Source organism: Dromiciops gliroides, chromosome 4 (assembly GCF_019393635.1).
Source record: "Dromiciops gliroides isolate mDroGli1 chromosome 4, mDroGli1.pri, whole genome shotgun sequence".
NCBI lineage: Eukaryota > Metazoa > Chordata > Mammalia > Microbiotheria > Microbiotheriidae > Dromiciops > Dromiciops gliroides.
This window is the reverse complement of record NC_057864.1, coordinates 337,624,819-337,644,331: the sequence shown is the minus strand read 5'-3', so window position 1 is coordinate 337,644,331 and position 19,513 is coordinate 337,624,819. Positions and strand designations below refer to the sequence as shown.

At 41.9% G+C, this 19,513-nt stretch overlaps 1 protein-coding gene across 3 annotated transcripts in view; it reads right to left on the bottom strand.

Moving 5' to 3' along the window:
* The window catches only part of LOC122754436 (sine oculis binding protein homolog), a 233,796-nt gene that overhangs the window by 8,694 nt on the left and 205,589 nt on the right, over positions 1-19,513 (bottom strand). For all 3 annotated transcript variants that reach the window (XM_044002848.1, XM_044002849.1, XM_044002850.1), the window contains one exon: positions 15,214-17,262. In XM_044002848.1, coding sequence (XP_043858783.1) covers positions 15,217-17,262 — 2,046 coding nt within the window. In that variant the 3' untranslated portion in view covers positions 15,214-15,216. The remainder of the gene's footprint in view (positions 1-15,213; positions 17,263-19,513) is intronic.

Below are 19,513 nucleotides of genomic sequence, written 5' to 3'. Positions count from 1 at the left end.
AATTTGTCAAGGAACCTCAAGAAATACAAATTTCATAGGGGAGTCTGTGGAGGGGCAGCAGGAAGATAATGTCTGTGTACCCAAGGATGCTGGGAGCCCTCAGCTTTTCAAGCCCACTGCCCAGATGAGACTTAAAAGCCTCAATTGGCACTGCCACCAGAATAATAAAATTTTGTTTTAACATATCAGATTGTTGTTGTTGTTGTTGTTGTTGTTGGGGATAGGGGAGGGTCAGGGAGGATTGATTTTGTTTATTTGATTGGTTGGTTGGTCAGTCCGTCCAGACTTGTGATTTCACTGGGGCAGTAAACTCTAGCTAAGTAAACTCCCTGTTTCAATTCAGATCAGCAATTATTCTGCAACTTAGTCTTAGAGAGTTGACTGGGGCATTGAGAGCTTAACGATCATGCCTAGGGTCACATAATTAGCATTTGTCAGAGATTTGACTTGAATCCTGAGTCTTTCTAATCCCAAGGTTAGCTTTCTATCCACTACATCATACCTGGGTTATTTCACATGGTAAGTTTCTCTAGGGTAAAGGCCATCTACCCTATGGTCTTTAACATGGACTCCTCCTCCTCCTAAGTCTACACTATACTGTACCCCCATAGTACTCAATAAATACTTGTTGACTGAGATCCTCATTCAAATACTTTGAGTCTATGGTGAGAAGAGATTGAAAAAGCTTCAGATCAGTGATATTGACTTGGGCAGTCCCAACCATCAGTTAACATGTTTAAATCAAGTCATTAAGTTTTGATTGTACCAATGTTGTTTATCTGGAACAATCAGGAGTCTCACAGGGGACTAAAACTCCTCTCGGGTAGCCACACTTGATTTCCCAGATCACAAGGGTATATAGCTCAAGCAGTCAGTGAATAGACTGTCTGTGAAGCCTGATAACGCTACCAACGAGATCCCTGATAATAGTCTCAACAGTCTCTTTCTTTGAAAGAGCTGAGATTTATAAAGACTTGTCTTGAAATATTTTTTTTCTTCTTGCTGATTAATAAATTATTTTTAAGTAGCCCATGTGAGTAAGAAAAAAAAATTGAGGGTAAAGGGTGAGTGTGAAGTAAAGTGAAAGAAATAGAATTTTCTTCCAAATGGGTCATTGGTTAATGAACTATAAATGAAAAACATCACTCTTGCTTTTCAACAGGTCTATGGCTAGAAACAGACCACAAAGGAAGGGCAAGAGGCAAGGGAGATGGAGGGGCAAAGGTCAACTTCACTCTGGTTTTCAGGCTACATTTTGATCTGAATTCTACATGATCAGCAGTGGTCTATCCAAAAAGATGGTAAGACAAGCTTCAAGATTATTTCCAATAATAAATAATGTATCACAACTAATTAATTGTGGCTGCTCCTTCCTTTCCTCTTGGCTTTACTTCCCTGTCACTTTTTCTTCCGTCCTTCTTCCCTCCAGCCCTCGCCTTTTCCTTCCTTCTTTCCTTCCTTTCTTCCTTTCCTGATATTTTCTCCTTTTAAAAAGCTTTCTTATCCAACTCTTTGGTCAATAAGACCACATCCATACAAAAACCTTTACTGAACAAATTATATCTTTAATCTTCTGTCATTATTGGTTTAGGTGGAATGGTTAGCTAATTGAAGAAAAAGGTTTCATTTATTCATTCATTCCACAGACATTTATTGAGTCCCCACAATGTCCATGTCACTGTATTTATTCTTATAAGGATGGACTACAGTTTATTATCGCCACTAATGAAGAACTCTAAATTCTTTCTTTCCCTTTGCCTACTATTCTTCGTCCACATTTATAGAATCACGGGATTTAGAACTAGAAAGTATCTGAAAGATTATCTCATTTTATAGTTATCAAAACTGACATCAAAAAAGATTATGTCTTAGACTTGCCAAAAGCCATGCAACCAAAAAAGCAGAACTGGGATTTGAACCCAGTTTTTCTAGCTGCATATCCAGTTTTCTTCCCACACATTATATTGCCTAATATTTAGTCCAACTGAGCTATGATCTGCATAACTGACCCTGCTTCTGTCTTTTCCCCAAAAGTACATAGTCAACTCAGAATAAAAAGCTGATGGTCTTCCCCTCGGGGACAGTGCTAATTACTAAAGGTTGGTGGGCAGGGTCAATTCACAAAGAGGGAGAAATAGAGTACCAATGGGTAGAAGGATCATTCTTCCATCACAAAGGAATTTCACAGGATTGTTGTGAAGAAAGTACTTTCTAAAACTTTAAGTGATTCTATAAATATGATTTTATCATTGTTATTTGAAGATCAGACTAGAGTATTAGTTTTCTGATTCACAGCTCCATGACTTATCCGATTAGACTCCCTCAAAGTAGAGTTCAAGTATTGCTTCCTATGCCAAGCTGTTCCCCATCCCCCAGCTATCTCCCTCTTGGCATTGCTTTATGTTTTCTTACTACTTCATATATACTTTTTATTTACTTCTTTGTATAAATACTGTATCCTATCCTCTGCTCCTTGAAGGAAGAGATTGTTTTTGTCTTTGCATCCCTACCCTCTAGCATAGTGCCTTGCACTTAGTAGGAGTGTAATAATTTTTTCTTGAATTGAATTACCCACATTATTTTCTTGTTCTATTATTCCTATGAGGTAGATAGGCAAAGATAAGAATACTTCCACTTTACTCAGAAAAATAAGGCCTAAGTCAATTTGCATAACTTATTAGCTGTCACTTAGTAGTTTCTGTGGGAAAGCTAGACTCAAAATTCACTTCTGGTTCCCCCCTGCTCTTTCTACCAAGAAGCTGCCTTTCCAAACTGTTGCTTTGGATAAGTGAGGTACTCCTTCAAATACCTCAGGTCTGTGATGAAAAGGGATTGAAAAAGCTTGAGAGCAGTGATAATGTGGACTTGGGCAGTCCCAAGCATCAACTAACATGTTTAAATCAAGCCATCAATTAAATCAAGCCAGAGGTAAATTTGTGTCAAGCTTGAATCTTTGGGCTTTTTTCTACCATCATTTGGACCCCAACACCCTAGGAAGGCAAAAGATTTTGATCCTAAATCAGCAAAAGAAATGAGAAATGTAGCATTTAGGTTTGGGGATTTTGGGGGGGGGGTTGGACCAATCCGGAGGTACAAGTGGAGCTGGTATCCCTTTGGAAGTGAGCTGGTTCATATAAGGAATATGTAATGAATGGGGAAAATATAGCTCTGGTCTTTGCCAGGGACAAATTAGCAAAGTACTTTGGTCCCATGCTCCATTCTACTGAGAAAGGCAGGTGAGCACTCTAAGATCTGAGAATTTCCTAATAGATATAGCTGCTCAAAAGTGAAATAGCACCCTACCCCACCCCCATTCATTAGTGGAGGCTTTTAAACAGAGTTTAGAAGACCATTTTTTGGGAAAATCCTCAGGTCTGGAGGGGTCTAGACTTGTGGTGGCAAACTCAAATAGAAATAGGGGCTACTAACCCATACATAAGGATTCCTATGAGATGCATATTGAGTTAGAAAACCACAAATTAATATTATCTATGTTTTATGGTATTTTTTTATTTTGTAAAATATTTCCCAATTACATTTTAATCTGGTTAGGCCAGCACTTGGGGGTGCTGTGTATTGCCTGTTTGATGATGCCTCTGGTCTAAGTGATATCTGAGAATCTATAAATCTTTTTTTTTTTTCAGTGCAATGAGGATTAAATGACTTGCTCAAGGTCACACAGCTATTGTGTCAAGTGTCTGAGGTCACATTTGAACTCAGGTCCTCCTGAGCCCAGGGCCGGTGCCTTATCCACTGTGCCACCTAACTGCCCCTGAGAAACTATAAATCTAATCCAGACTGTGCCACCGAATGATCTCTAACTAATATTTTACCCATACAATGGATTCAATGTTTCTATCACCTGTGAAATAGTAATCTCTACCCTTTACCTACTTTCTAGTGTGGTAGGAGAATTAGTGAGTGTTTAAGGCAAATTCCTAATCCTTGACCACTCTTTCCCAACATGTCAGAGACACAATAATGAGATGGATGGAGCATACGTCTGACCCAGTAAAACAATTTTTTAAACTCTTGGGAATACAGGCATCCCAACAGAAGTCTATTGCCACTTTCAGACAGTAATTTCGGCACACACATGTGAAAGCTTCAGAAGCTAGGGGTCTCTAGGGATGAATGAAATGAAAGTTAGGCTCTAAAAAGTTAATGCAGCTTCCAAAATTACCTTGTTCACTCAAGAACAACCTTAAGTCTTGAGAGAATCTGGATCAGTGACTACTGACTCCTGAGTGCCTCCAATATAACTTCATGGCAACCCAGGCTTTGACTCCAGGTGTCTGTTTTAAAGATGGACAGTCTGTCTGGGCATCGCTGTGGTCTGACCCCCTGGGTGTGTGTCAATCTTCTCTTTCCTGAATGGTGTCCTCTCCTATTAGAAATGACTGTGCTGGTGTACGCCTTTGGCTCTTCACCAGGATGATCTTTGTGCCAGCAGACTCAAACCTAGCTCGGCCTTTTCACAGCAGGGGAAAGCTTGGGGGAGCTGTGGGAGCCTAAAGCTGACATGAGTGTGGGAGAAGGTTTAAAGCTGCTTTTCAGACAAATGTTGCACCTGTTTCTGTGGCAGTCTGGTGCTGGGCCAGGCCTTGGCCTCTAATGAGTGGTTAGAAAGTTCTGCTCAGCCCTTCAGGTCTCATGCTGTGTCATTGAGTGCCCCCAGGCCCACTCACAGGCATAAAGGAATAGAACTTTCTCCCACGTCGTGGCTGTGATTATACAATGTATTGAAAACATAGCATGAGGCAACTTTCCTCCCTTGTATCCTGGTAAAAAATTCCACAATGTTTGGAGTTGACCATTGACAATTAGCTTTTCTTTCAAATGCTCTGATAAGCATCAGTGGTGCCAACCTCACCCTATTCCTAACCTGTTCTACACATGGCTGACAGAACAATAGTCCTCCATTACAAATTTCAACATGTTGCCCCATTGCCCCATCAAGCAAGAGCTACATATCAAGTGGCCATGTGACAGGTCCTGAGGCAGACTACTTGAATACAAAGACAAAAGGAAGTTGCCCTCACACAGTTTAAATGCTCAAATACCTGCATTTCCCCCCTATTATCTTGTGTATAAAGTACAGTCTCTGATCTCCTACCGCACACCAACATCTTTTTCATCACCGAGCTTACAAGCACCAGACTCTGCTCCCATCAGGCAAATCTGAGACCGATTTGCAGACTCTAGACCTCTCAGGTTTTAAAGGAAGCTAGGTAGCATAGTAGATATAGAGTCCAGACCAGGAGTCCCGAATACCTGATTTCAAATCCTGCTTCTAATACTTATTAGCAGTGTGACCTTGGATAAGTTATTTGATCTTTTGGTTTCATCATCTGCAAGATGAGATGAGGAGAGTTAGATTTGCTAGTCTCTAAGGTTTCTTTCAGCTCTAAATCAATCATCTTCTCCCCCTTTCTGTCTACTAATCCACTCTCCCCCCTGCCCCATTTGCTTTTAAAATCTAACTCAAATCTTCCTCAGGAAGTCTTCTAGAATTAACCACACTAAATACCCATCCCCTCAGCACTTAAATACTAATTCATGTCTAGATTGAAACCTGGAAGGGACCAGATAGATTCATTTACATCTATTGATATTGTTGCTTTGCACATGGATTTTTGAGTTATTTCACCTATGTTCTGTTTTTCTATCTCCTCAGCTAAAATGAAAGCTGCTTTTTTCCCCTCTTCATGTATCTTCTGACAAGTTGTACATGGCTTGTATGGAATTCACTTTGACCCCCAAAATGTTTATGGAATCCCCTCCAGGTGCCAGGGACTGTGCTAGGTGCTAGGGATACAATTTTTTAAAATAAGATCATTGCCACTTTTAAGGAACTCACATGCCAGTTAGGGGAGGGAGCATGTGACATGGATAAACAAATATAAAGTCATTCGGCTGCTGGGGGGAAACATTAATGACATATGAGGAAAGGCCTTTTGTGAAGGACGTGGTATTGAAGCTAAGCCTTACAGCCAGTCAGTCAATAAACATTTATTAAGCACCTCACATGTGCTGGACACCATGCTAAGTGCTGAAGAACGAAGCTAGGGATTCTAAATAAATATAGTTAGCTTGTTAAATATATTTTATTGATTTTCCTACGGGATCAAATGAAGGCCATGAAGACCTAACTGCGAATATTGTTTCTCTTCTCCACTTAGTATATCTTTCTTTACAGACCCCCTAAAACAAAAACAAAAAATCAGTAAAGACAAGATCTTTACCCTTACTATGATTAGCCAAATCTGAATTTCCCACTCTCATGGAATCAATTAATTAACCAACAAGCATCATATTAGTTGTCCATTATATTCCAGAAATTGGCTACATGCTGAGGATCATAGATCTATAGCTGGAACAGATCTTAGAGGTCACCTGTCCAATTTTATAGATGAGTAAAATGAGGCCCAGAGAAGCCAAGTCACTTTTCCGAGGTCATAGAGGTACTAAATGTCAGAGCTGGGATTTCAACTCAGTTCTTGTGACCCTAAGTTTACTGCATCTTGTGAGTGTTTTCCAGATTATAAAATTTAGTTCTGAAATTAGCCTAGGGAGCATTCCAAATATAAGCATATTTTTGGTTGTTATTCCTTTTGTGTAGGTGAAGAACTGAGATAGAATGACTGTGACTCAGGCAGTGAGGAAGTAACAGAATAAGAATTAGAATTCCAAACCATTGGTTCTTAATCTTCATTTCCTGGACAAAGTGACTCTCCCTTTCCACCCACCCTCTCCCTTCCCCCAAAAAATGTTTGAGCATAGTTTTTCTATCATTATTTGATATCCAATGTTGATCAAACCTCAAAGCATAGGAAAACAGCCATTATGTCTCATGTTTAGGATTCCATAGTATTAAATGGGAGGGACAGTGGAACCTGGATGTATTTTTGGTTTGGCAAATAGCTCAAACTATTTTTCAAACATTTTGGGTTTGGCAAAAACCAAAATGCATTTTGCCAAGCACTTTGGCCTTAATTTTTAAACCCATGTGTATTTTAAGGGAAATTTAATCTATATGTTTCTGACTCATTTACACTTAACTCATCAAAATGCTGTTTGGTAAAAGCTATTACATGTCCAAGAAACTTTATGAGCCCTTTTCCTAAGCTGTTTTATTCCTCATCCTAACCAAGAAAGTCGTATTTTGCCAGTCATAAAATAGCTCAAACCCCAGAGGCCTGAGGTCAGTTTGAAATTTATAACCTCCAAAGTTTAAGTGGATACTGAGCTTGGCAATATTTCCCCACCCCCACCCCCCTTGTCTTCCTATGAAGGCCACAAATCACAGTCAGGTTTGCGATGATAACAGTACGACAAAGACTAGTTTCCCAGCTGACACCGTGTGATAGAAGACCTGATCTATCTAACCGAAAAACTATAAAAACCTGCCAAGGTAGGGCGACATAAGGTATTTCACAATCAGGTGAATCCTAACTTATGTTCTAAAGACAAGTAATAAGTGTCCATTAGAATGAGAAGGAAGGAAGATTGTCCATAAGAATTTGCAATTTTTACATTTTCATATTTTGCCTTTTGAGGAGCTGGCAGAAAAAAAAAAACCTTTTATCAGAGACAACTCTGTGGTATGACAATTTTTACAAAAATTGTTAATGAATTGGATGCGCCAAAAAACAGCCCTTGAGTTTAAATCAAAAGCACATGGAATCCATGCATGCATATATGCATGTCATGGTGATCTCATCGAGTATCATCTAATAATGTTCATATGCCACTAGATTACAGTATCCTGATGGGAGAGGGGTTTTTTTGGACAAAGTACTTTAAAATAGCAGCTTCAGTGTTTCATAGGAGCTTATAAATATTTAAAATATAAGCATCGAACAAATCATAATGACAAAGTTTTACATTTAACTGCATATGCACCAAATATCTTGCAATTGCTCTAAATATAGGTTTAAAATATCAAAAGAGTATGTTGATGGGATACAGAACTTTGCAGAGAAACTTAAACCTGATGGTTCTTGCCCTCACAATATCCAATCTGCACAATTTTTAAAGTGTGTGTGTGTGTGTGTGTGTGTGTGTGTGTGTGTGTGTGTGTAGGTTTCCACAGAGGAAGATTATATTACTCGGCCCAAATTTCCAACACAAGAGTCAAAGGCTGAAATATAGCTCTCCCACCCCCCCAACTTTCTTTCAACAAATGCAGTTCAGCCACTTGGCTTCTCGATAATTTGTTATTGTAGGTTGGCTCAAATTTAAGACAGTAACATTTTAGAAACACTTGGAGAACTAAGCCAGCTGCAAAGAGGATATCATTACAAATTGAGACACATGTTGTACAGGAATACCATTCATTTTAAATACCAAAAACATGTCTGGAGGAAATACAGTCATGCAAATGAGCTAGAAATACATTTTTTACACTACATTTCCAGAGTTCAGGTCAATGTTTTACATCATATGTGTCTATGGAGTTCCTGTATTTCTCCCTTCTGCCTGATTCTTCGACATTTTTTGGGCTCACATTTCCATTTCCCTTTCACTCAAGACAAAACACAGCTTGCTATCAAAAGAAAACAGCAAACCAGAGGTTGGGAAGGAGAAGTGAGGAGGAAGCCAAACCTGGCACAGCGGAGGAGGGAGATTCCTGAACTGACTGGATGTGAGAAAGCAACTTGGGAAGTGTAGCAGTTTTCACTGGCCTGAGTCCTGATCTCATGACTGTCCAGGGAGCCATTTTTGCCTTCCTCAGGTGCCTACCGATGATGTGTACTGGGGCAACACAACTAACTTGTTGGAAGCATATCTTTGATCTCTGCCACTGTGATGAACCACTCGAGAACAGCAGAGCCCAAAAGGTGGTCAGGGAGAGTTTTGCTCATTTCCCACCTGATGAAAGCCTAGAGCATTTAGGAACAGTTTTGAAATGTGGAAAGTCATTCCTACAAGCATCATGAGCTTTTTTGGCTCTGATTTATCTCAGCTAAGATATTGCAACTGACCCTTGAAATCATTTGGGTGTGTTTACTCTTCCTCCTGATTGCCTCCAATTTGCAATCATAAAATCAATTTCCACCCCGCCCTGCAACTGCTTGTTTTTCAGAATTCTATGGGACAGCACAGATTTTCAGAGATTTTATACTTAGTTGGTGCTTAGCCACTGGAGGCTGAGATGGTATCTACCCCAGATTTCCCTTTAGAATAAGCTCAGGTTGAGGTTAAGGAATAGGGGGAACATTTATCCTTTTAAGGTATTTCCTTTCAATTCCCCTGACCTATAATTACTTTTTGAGCCAATCTTTCCCTGCCCTACCTCATCCTCCAAACTGCTTTCCCTTCCAAAAAAAACACCTCTCAACACTAAACAGTTCATATATGTGAAGTATATATGTGACTTAAATAGTCTTCTGAAAATTACATGTGTCATGTTTAAAATAGCAACCAAGTGGCACAAACTCCATGCTAGGAATATTAAAAGAAAAAAAGTACATGACTCTCTTCATTCCTTTTGGCACACCCTCTTTGACATGATGTTCTGGAAAAGGCTGAGTGTTTGGGCTGGGTCTCCATGAAGTAAATATTCCAGACTGTACAGTATTGTTTGTCTCCAAACTTCTGTGCCCCATGCTATGGGCTGTGTCTGAGAAGCTAGGCCTTAAATGACTGGACCTTGACCAATCAGGAAGTTTCTTCTGCCTGGTTACCACTAGGCTCTACTTACTGGGAGTCAATCAGGGATACTAATTTCTAGGAATTCTATAACCAAAGGCTTATAACCACCCATCCATCCATCCATCCATCCATCCATCCATCCATCCATCCATCCATCCATCCATCCATCCATCCATCCATCCTTCCTTCCTTCCTTCCTTCCTTCCTTCCTTCCTTCCTTCCTTCCTTCCTTCCTTCCTTCCATCCATTCTTTTCTTCCTCCCTTCCTGCCCATCTCCAGGCCCCCAGCCTAAGGAGACATGTTCTGTAACAAAAATGTCTTTGAGTTGTTTTGTTAGGGGGCTGAGGAGCTGAGGAGCTGAGGGAGTGGCCAGGTAAAGCCATTTTCCCTATTCATTTCCTCCCCCAAATGTTAGTTTGCTGTCATAGAGGTATCCTATTTCTTACTTATTTGACAGAAACCATTAAATCGACTTCTTAGAGAGCAAATTCTTAAGGATTACCTACCCTTATTTCCCCACCACCATCCTAGGATGCTGGCTAGTACTTCCCTATTACCTGGGAAAGATCACACATTTTAGAAAAGTATAATGTGTTTCTTCCCTTTCCTTCCTTTTTTTCTTTCCTGGAACTTGAAGAAAGACCTGAGTTTGTCTCTTTGCATTCTATCACTTGGATAAACTTCCACTGGGAAAAAATACCCCGGCTTTCTTTTTTTTAAAAATACCATAAAAGACTTAGAATAGTGCATTAGATCTATTGCTGTTCTTTTCAGGACAAAACTCATGGCAACCTGGGAAACATACTGGAGTCTTTTCAATTGGGATAATTAACTTCCCCAGGGCAAAGAGCAAATTCCCAATTCTGATGTAGCTAAATAAGAATTCACCATTCAGCTCACCTGTCCCTGATAGGAGAGGGTACAAAATTGGAATGCCCTGTTCACCTTTTGGAGGGAAAAAGGGAAGAAAATACGTCAATACTTTGTCTTTCTGTTTTGTGTAATCTGGTTGCATGTACCACTAAAACCTGACTGAAATACTATGTGAAAGCCAGATGTTTCACAGCCTCGAAATTGTTTACCTTAAACCGCTTCTCATAATCCTGCCAACATATAGCATGTGAATACAGCCAACATGAGGCAGGCTAATTTTAGAAAGCCCCTGCCGACAAACCTGAGACAATGGGCCCAAACAAAATCTCCCGGTTAATCACTCTATATGAGTCTATGGATAAGGCTCACACAGTGGCTTTTCCCACTGAATATCTGAGTTACAATCGACTTAGACTTGACCAACCACATATCCCCTGACCAGAGGCAAAACTTGAAAATCAGGGAATTAGGCTGCTAATTAGCATTTCCAATAACAAATTAATTGGGACCTTAACTAATCTCATCTGGCCTGGTGCCCCACTAGTTCATACTTGAACTGGTTTCCTTTTCTTGCTCTGTCTTTTCTTCCTTTGTTTTTGGAAGGAGGCATTCAAAATAGCTTTCTGAATATGGAGTTTGACTTCAGAAACTTCACCACAGGCAAAGCCAGCACTTTTCTGTCAAACTATTCTGTGGAAGAGTTTAAATTGACAAGAAGTTATATGCTACGACCACATGTTTGGTTTCCCTAATGAGGAGAAATCCCTGTCACGAAACAGTCATTTCAGTTAGTGAGATTCCATGACCTGACTAATAATTAAACTCCAAGGGACCAAACCTGCAGCCACTGCCTCCAGCCTTCCCAGAGAAGAACCAAAGAGGCCAAACTCTTGGGACAGGAGTCTCCAGGAGTTCTAAAGAATCAAGGCTGCATAGCTTGAGTCTAAGGAAAAAAAATCATGGAGAGAGAGAGAAAGGGCCAATTTTCATTTGATTTTTAAATCATACAGGAACACTCTGAACTGCTATTCCCAAGAATGAAAAGTTGCATGGGCTGTTTTTGCTGAATCAGTTATGGGTCCATCAGCCTCTCTCTAGGAGTGGAAAATGTGAGAATAATGGAGTTACTCATGCTCTAAATTTTTTTCCACTGATTTTGGGGAAAAATAAATCAGAATGTTTCATTTCTTTGGAAAATGGGTGGTGGTGGTGATGGTAGGGTGCTTTTGAATATTGACAAACATTTGCACATGGCCACTCTGAACTCCTAGTTATACAAAGGCAAATATAAACTTTGGGGATTCAGAAAATGTACAAATGCAAATAGTTCCCTTAAACCACCCTTGGGCAAAGACAAAGGATATTTCCTTTATAAATAGAATTCTTTGTGGACAGGATACTTGGAAAAATGTTTATGCATTTTGTCTCTTCATTTGCAGGGAGCTCTTCTCCTCATCCTACTGGAGGTGCAGAACTAGTCTTTCAATTGTCAGAGGTTTAAGGATAAGGGATGGCCCCCAAATTGTGCTTTTTATCCTCATCTGAGCTTAATTTGTCCTGCAGCTGCAGGGAATCATATATGCACATTCATGTCACTTGTAATCCTATCAGCCTACAATATACAAAAGAATATATAAATTCGTGTACATAGGGACAGAATTACTTCTGATTGGAATCTCCAAAAAGCCTTCTGTGTAACACCAATAGTCTCGCTGCAAGATAAGGTCATTTTGCTAGGTGATTATGTTATTGATTTCAAACTACAGCCCTTTGATTCTGTTTAAGATAATGAGGGGGAAAATAGAAATGCATTATGGGAAATGGTTGGCCTGACAGTGAAAGAGATGGAAGAAACATTTCTGATACTAGTAGCAGATGGTTCTGTATGGTTCTAATAGTGCCAGTAAGAGGAGTCTGCCAACAAGATCAGGACATCCCTCAGCTGCATCTTCCTGACCATATCCCTAATTGTTTGGGCCTTTATCATTCACCAGTCCAGTGTTAGCCAGCTGGTCCCCAAACTCTCAAAATCTATTATTTATTTGGGAAATCCTAGGATCCCAGATCTTGAGCTAGAAGTGCTTGATATCAGCAGCCATCTACTTCAACCCTTTCGTTTTATAGATGAGACCCAGGGTGGTTAAGTGACTTGTTTAAGGTCACACAGGTAGGCAATATAAAAGGAGGATTTGAACCCAAAACCCTTGACTCCAAAGCCAATGTTCTTTCCATTATACAACAGTGCCTCTTAATAATGTTGAATAATAATGGATGTGGCTAAGTGTTTAAAGGCAAAAGAGGAAGGCAGCAGTGTTTGTATGTACATGTGTAAACACATATGTGCTTATGTGTATGTATGTATGTATATATATATATATATATATACACAGAGACAGAGTGAGAGAGTGAGTGAGAGAGAGAGAGAGAGAGAGAGAGAGAGAGAGAGAAGTGGGGCTCTAGAAATGAATGAAAGCAAGTTGAGATTACATTGTGCAGTGATATGAAACTACAATGGAAAACAGAAAATGTGATTTCCTGAAGTTATCTAGTTCTTCCTGTTCTGTAAATCACAGTCTGTTGCTAAGTTGCTCAGCTAGAGTCAGCAAATCTGTGCTCCTGACCCTCCAGGCCTGGGCTGGGGATGAGGGGAGGTGAGGGCACAGTATGTGAGAACCACCACAAAGGACCTCCACCCCATCCCATTTCCTCACACACACACACCCTTAAAAGCCATAGGAAATTGAGTTATAATTTCTTTGGAAATGGATTGAGGAAGGCTTTCTATTTTCTCTCAAGACTCCATTTACCAGGCCCTGGACCTACTCTTGACTTAAGAAACCAGACTCTTCCCAACAATGTGGCGTCCCTTTCTCTTCTGCATCAGTGACCTCTTTCAAATAAGTGACCTAGTGATGTTATTCGTGGCTTGGCCATCTCTGTTCTCAGTTTTGGAAGGATAACTACCCTGATGCTCATTTGAGAAGGAGGGTCTTTTCTACATTCTAAAAATGGGGTTACATGCCCCCATGCTTTCTCTCTGCTTTCTTAAAGTACTTACTTATGTGGTTGTTTGGGGGCTTTGAGCACAGATTCTTAGCACCTTCAACTAATGCTCACCAAAACATAAGATCACAGATTCAAGCCCCTATTTTATAGTTGAGGAAGGAGACTGATAGCCAGGGTGACAGAGGGATCTGCCCAGAGTCATCCAGTTAGCATGAAGAAGAGCTGAGATTAGATTTCTTTCATGGGAAACTCTCTCAACTGAGGTGACACTTTTTTTTTTGTGGGGCCATGGGGGTTAAGTGACTTGCCCAGGGTCACACAGCTAGTAAGTGTCAAGTGTCTGAGGCTGGATTTGAACTCAGGTACACCTGAATCCAGGGCCGGTGCTTTATCCACTGCGCCACCTGGCTGTCCAGAGATGAGACATCTTTAAAAAGCTGGAGTTCTATTTAGGAAATTAGCAATACACATCCCTATCCCAAACTTTAGTGAAGTAGGTGGTCAGTCCTTATCAAGCCTGAGTACTTTTCCCCACTGAACAATTCTATCGATCTCCTTTCCTAGGATCCATCTCCTTTCTTGACTTTTACTTAAAGGTCAGTTGCTTACTTTTTAGGGCTCATGAACATAGGATTGTAGATTTAGAACCCAATTTCAAAGGCCATCAAGCCCAATTCCCTGATTTTACAGATAAGGGAACTGAGGCCCAGGAAAGTTAAGTGACCTGCCCAAAGCCAAACATTTAATAAGTGTCAGAGGTAGAATTTCAACCCAGTTCCTTTGACTCCAGAGTGACTTCACTTTCCATTTCTTCCACACTGCCTCTTACAGCTTAACAGAGCCAAGAAGAATTCCCAGCAAGGATGAGCTATGACAATCTAGGGAGGTACCCTTTTCTCACTTTAAGTGTACTACCAGTTACAGAGATGAACTCTGAGACACCAATTGCCATCCTACTACACTAATACTTCCTCCTCTCTGACTTCCCGTACTACCAGTTCAATAGCACGGAGAGGGAGAGAAAGCTGTGCAATCCCCAAGGACCACCCTGCCTTTCCCAGGCTTCTCCCAATAAAGCCGAGTAGGGAGTAAGACCTTCTTCCCCTGAGACTCGGGGCAGGAAGCATTTTCCCCAGCTGCCTGCCTGGCAACTGTTCGGGGCTCTGGGCAACGGAGCTTGCTCTTAGCTCATCTCTTGGACACTGCTGATGATCTTTGCAAATAGAATACAATGACTATAATGGAAACTTGATGGCTTGGGAAAGTTCTAGGCAGTGGTGTGACTGGTACCAGACTATGGCCAATATTGGGTGGATCACTGGCTAGTTAGACGACTCTTCATAGCTGCCACCTCATGACTAAAAATTACAGATGGTCCCCCGCTAAACTTTCATCCTTTCCTACAAAATCGCCCCACCCTGCATAACTGGAGAACACAGATTATACAAGACAAAAAACAAAATATAAATATAAATATAACTGTGACATTCCACATTCCTCCCCGGTCCCTATTCTTTCCTCGTTTTTTTTTCTTTTCTTTGTTGGATCTTAGCCGCTAAGACTTAGATCTCTGCCTTGGCTTTCATCTCACCACATAGTCATGTCTACGCACACCTACAAACAGATAGGAGAAGCCTTTGGCTCATGACTGAGACAGGCCGCGTGGACCTACAAACCTTTTACTTATTTTGATTTCGAATTCGGAGGCACCTCCTTTTCAATGGCGGTTCTAGGTCCTCTGGCCCGGTGCTGAGCATTGGCGTTGAAATGATACATGGTGCAATGGCAGTCTTTTCTGCGGGTTTTGGCACAGGCTGGATCACGCAGCCTGTCTTGGGGAGCATCCGCAGAGCGTACGCGTGGTCCTCATCTGCAGGGTTATTAAGGTTCGGGTCTGTCTTATCCCCCACCGCGAGGGCCTCTTCCCCCATCAGCTTTTTGCCGGCCTCTCCATCCATATGGAGGTTGGAAGCACAGTTGTTCTCCTTGACGGATTCCAATTCACTCACCGCTGGCTCCTCTGGCTGCTGCAGCTTCTTCTGGGAGGGTGGCAGGGGAGGAGGAGGAGGAGGAGGAGGCAGTGGTGGAAGCAGAGGAGGCGGCGGCGGCGCTGGAGGCAGCTGCTCCGGAGACTGTTCCGAGTTCTTAGACCCCTCGGTGTTCTTTGTCCCGTTCACGATGACATTGCAAACCGCAGCGCCGGCGGCTTCGAGTCCCAAAGGGCCGGAGGCGGCCAGAGAGACAGGCCCGCAGTGGGTTGAGTCACCACCAGGCAGAGTTTTTGTGTCAGCGGCATTGCAATTATTGTCCCTGCAGGTGCTGCAGTTCCTTTTGTCAGAGCTACCAAAAGCCATGCTTACAACACTGTTAGGTTCGCGTTCCACCTTAACTTGAGCATGCAGGGCCCTGTGAATGACATTGTGTAGCCGGGACCGATGGCCCACGGTCAGGTCTATCACACCATCCTGAGGACCCTGGACCACACTGGAAAAACTAAACTTATTGTTCACCGGGCTGCTGGAGCGCACAGTCAAATCCACCACCTCATTCTTACCATGCTCCTGTTGAGCTGCTGCATGACTCAATGACTGGCCCGAGCAGCCGGGTGATGAGTCAGAGGATTTAGAAGACCCTTGCTTGGAGTCTCTAGGGGACAAGGAGTGTCCACTTGACTTGCCCCCAGCTGAGTCGCTGGGCGTGTTTGGAATGAAGTTTTCCCCATTGCTAGAGAAGCCGTTAGGGGGCTTGGAATCATTGACATGGGGAATGGGGATGGGGATGGGGATGGGCACAGGCAGTGGGACGATGACGGGGTATGGCACTAACAGGGTCGGGGGTGGCACCAATGGGGCAAGGGATGGCAACCCAAAGTTCATCATCTGTGGCATAGGCATAGGGCCATTTGGCATCATGCTGACAGGAGGGAAGGGAAGACTAGGCAAAGGTGCTCCAGGAGGGGGCGGGGGCAGCAATCCCGCGGGGTTCCCAGGCATGGTCGGCGTCGTGGGGGGATGGATGTGAGGTGATAGCATTGGCCGGTGCATAGGGCTAGAGGTGGGGCCCATGTTTCTGGGACCACCCGGTGGTGGACCAATCCCAGGAATCATTGGGTTAGACAAAGGGCTGTTAGGGTTGGAGGCATGATGAGGTGGCCCCCTGATAAAGGGAGGGCGGATCTGCTGCATGATTTGCTGTTCCATGAAGATGGGCAAGGGGACGGGCCCTCGGTTTGTCATCACCATGGGAGGACTCCGAGGTGGGACACCGATTGGAGGCACAATACTAGCAGGTGGCTGAACAGAAACTGGAGGGACATTTGGAGTCTCATTGATGGTAATGGGTTTGGGAACTGGTGTGGGGATTTTTGTGACAGAGCAGTTGGCAGTGTCAGATGGAGAGACGGTGGTTGATGCGGACGGTCCAGGCCCTTGATTTTGGCCAGCTGCAGACACCGGGGAGGGTGCCTTCCTCCGAGCATCTGTTAGCGGTATATTCCAAGAGTCTGGAGTCAGCAGCTGCACCCCAGCACCTTCTGCTTTATTTTCGATGGGAGGATGTAATGTGCTGCACAGTCCAGCTGGAAGATTGGCCTGTGTTTCTTTGTAGAAAATGTCCATTTTGTACTGATTGAGACATTTTGCACTGCAGAACTGAAGCCTTCGCTCCCCGTCCCCAAAATCCAGGTATTCTTTTGTGTGCCTTATGTGCTTACACCAGTCACATACCTACAACACAGTAACAAAATCACAACAGGTGAGATAAGCAATTTCCTCCGGTAAAGCGTGTTTCACATTGTACATTAAGGTTCTTTCTTTCATACTCATTCAGGGCTTTTCAGAGAGCCTGAGGCTTTCTTCTGAGAGATAAGAGCCTAAAGTATTTGTAAAAAATGACGGGTAAGAGCTGCCGATATTAACCCCACACATAAGCTAATGTCACCTTCTTCTGTTCTTTCTCTAAAAAAAGGAGTGACACCTTCCACTTTAAACATCGTGTACGTGGAATGTGCATGTGTGTGTGTGTGTGTGTGTGTGTGTGTGTGTGGCTGGGTGTTTAATTGGAGAGAGAAGAATAAATACACCTGCCCACACATTTTTTCACTTGTCAAAAAAGGCCCATAGTAAATGCAAATCTAAATATGTTTGGAGAAGAGGCCTTCTCCAAAAAGTTCAGTGGGCTTGCAATATGTCCCTTTACAACTCTCCTCCCTGGGAGACATTTTTTCCCCTGCTGACTGCATTCCCAATAATGTTGGACAGAGTGTACCACAGTTAAGAGATATCACAAAGCACCAACAATCCTCCTCTCTCCTTCCAAGACGAAACTTGGAAGTCATCATGAAGTCTGTGTAAGGTTCAGTTCTCCCCAACTTGTGATGTTGCAGCAAGTTAGAAGTATTTTTTGAGCTGTTTGCCCACTCTCACTCAGTAGTCAGATTTTTTGGTGATATTTCTTGGCAGGCAGGCTTATTTAACAACTTTTCAAACATGAGAGAACGTTTTCCAAAAGTTGTTATGGCTTCCCCTACCCCCACCCGCCACCCTCCGAACCTCCTCTACTCCTAGTGTGAGGAAGGCTTAGCCAAATTCATTTTAAAGTAAGGCTGCAGAACTAATTAAGGGCTGAAAGCTTTTCCCAATTGGAAATCACTAGACACCAAAGTTCAAAAAATAGTCATTCTAGGCTTCAGAACCCATTACTTCGGAGAAATTATTGTGATTTCATTAACACATTAATTTTGCAACACCATCAGTTCTCGCAGATGGTGAAGACATGATCTACAATTCAAATATGAGTCTTGTTTGCACAAATGACTTTCCTTCATATGGCATTTTAAACAAGAATTAATGAGTAATCTTGCCATAGCTATAAACAGATAAACAGATGTCAAATTTTTCAATAGTTCTTTCAGTGCCTTACTTCTTTTCTGACAGAATTTTACACACATATAATCTTTTCCTTTCTTTCTTTCTTTTTTTTCTTGTAGCTCAGTGCTCAAACTCTACAGCCCATGGAGAGTCCCAAGTCTATGCAAGCACTTGAGTTTGTTGATTGCACTTCTGACCATGTCACAATAAAGCACCGTGTACTGATGTTTGTTGTTCCCTGAAGTACTGTGTCAGCCTTAAGTTGCTAGTTGCTGATAAGGGATTTATTATTATTATTTTAACAATTATTTTAAGTGGATAGCATTAAAAAGATGATTAATTTTAATAACGATTGGCCATATAAACAATGCAAAAACAACATATGCTGGGCATTTGATTACTCATCTCATTTAACTCTCAGCTTTCCTTGATTATAAACAGTGGTGGCATTCTAGTGAATATTTCTGTATGTGCTATGTATGTGTGTGGTGTCCACGTGCCTATCTGTATAAACCCACCCACTTCCTTTCTACTACTTCTTTTGCATGAATTTTTCCCGGCAATAATCAGCAGTCATCACCACTTTCTTTTCAAAAGCTCTCCTATTGGACCTTTTCTATTTTGTCGAAAAATTAAATGCTCCCTTGAAAAGAAATAGTACCTCCCAAGTTACCTTTGGGAATGAGAAAGGTGTCTTCTAAATTGTATTTTCACAACTTCTCTTGGAGTAGAACTAGGGGAAAGTATTTAATCACTACTACACTGTTGAACATTTTAAGTCCCTCCAAAGTTAAGGGACTGGAAGAACTTTTAACATACTGTAGGGGAGAGGAAGAGTTTGGCAAATACATGCAAAAATGCTTTGAAGGTGAAGACCTGTACTTATACTTCAGCAGGCCCCCTAGGGATGCTTAGGCTTTAAACAAGCACTGAATTCATCCCAGCTAAGAGCATTTGTATTTTAGAAACCTGCTCATTTTGGCTATCGAGTTAACCAACAAACACATGACATGGCATTTAATTTCCATCTATGGAATTTGGCCATGTGCTATTGTGTTCTAAAATTAGGCATTCAATGAAAACCTACAGTTGAAATTTACAAGACTAT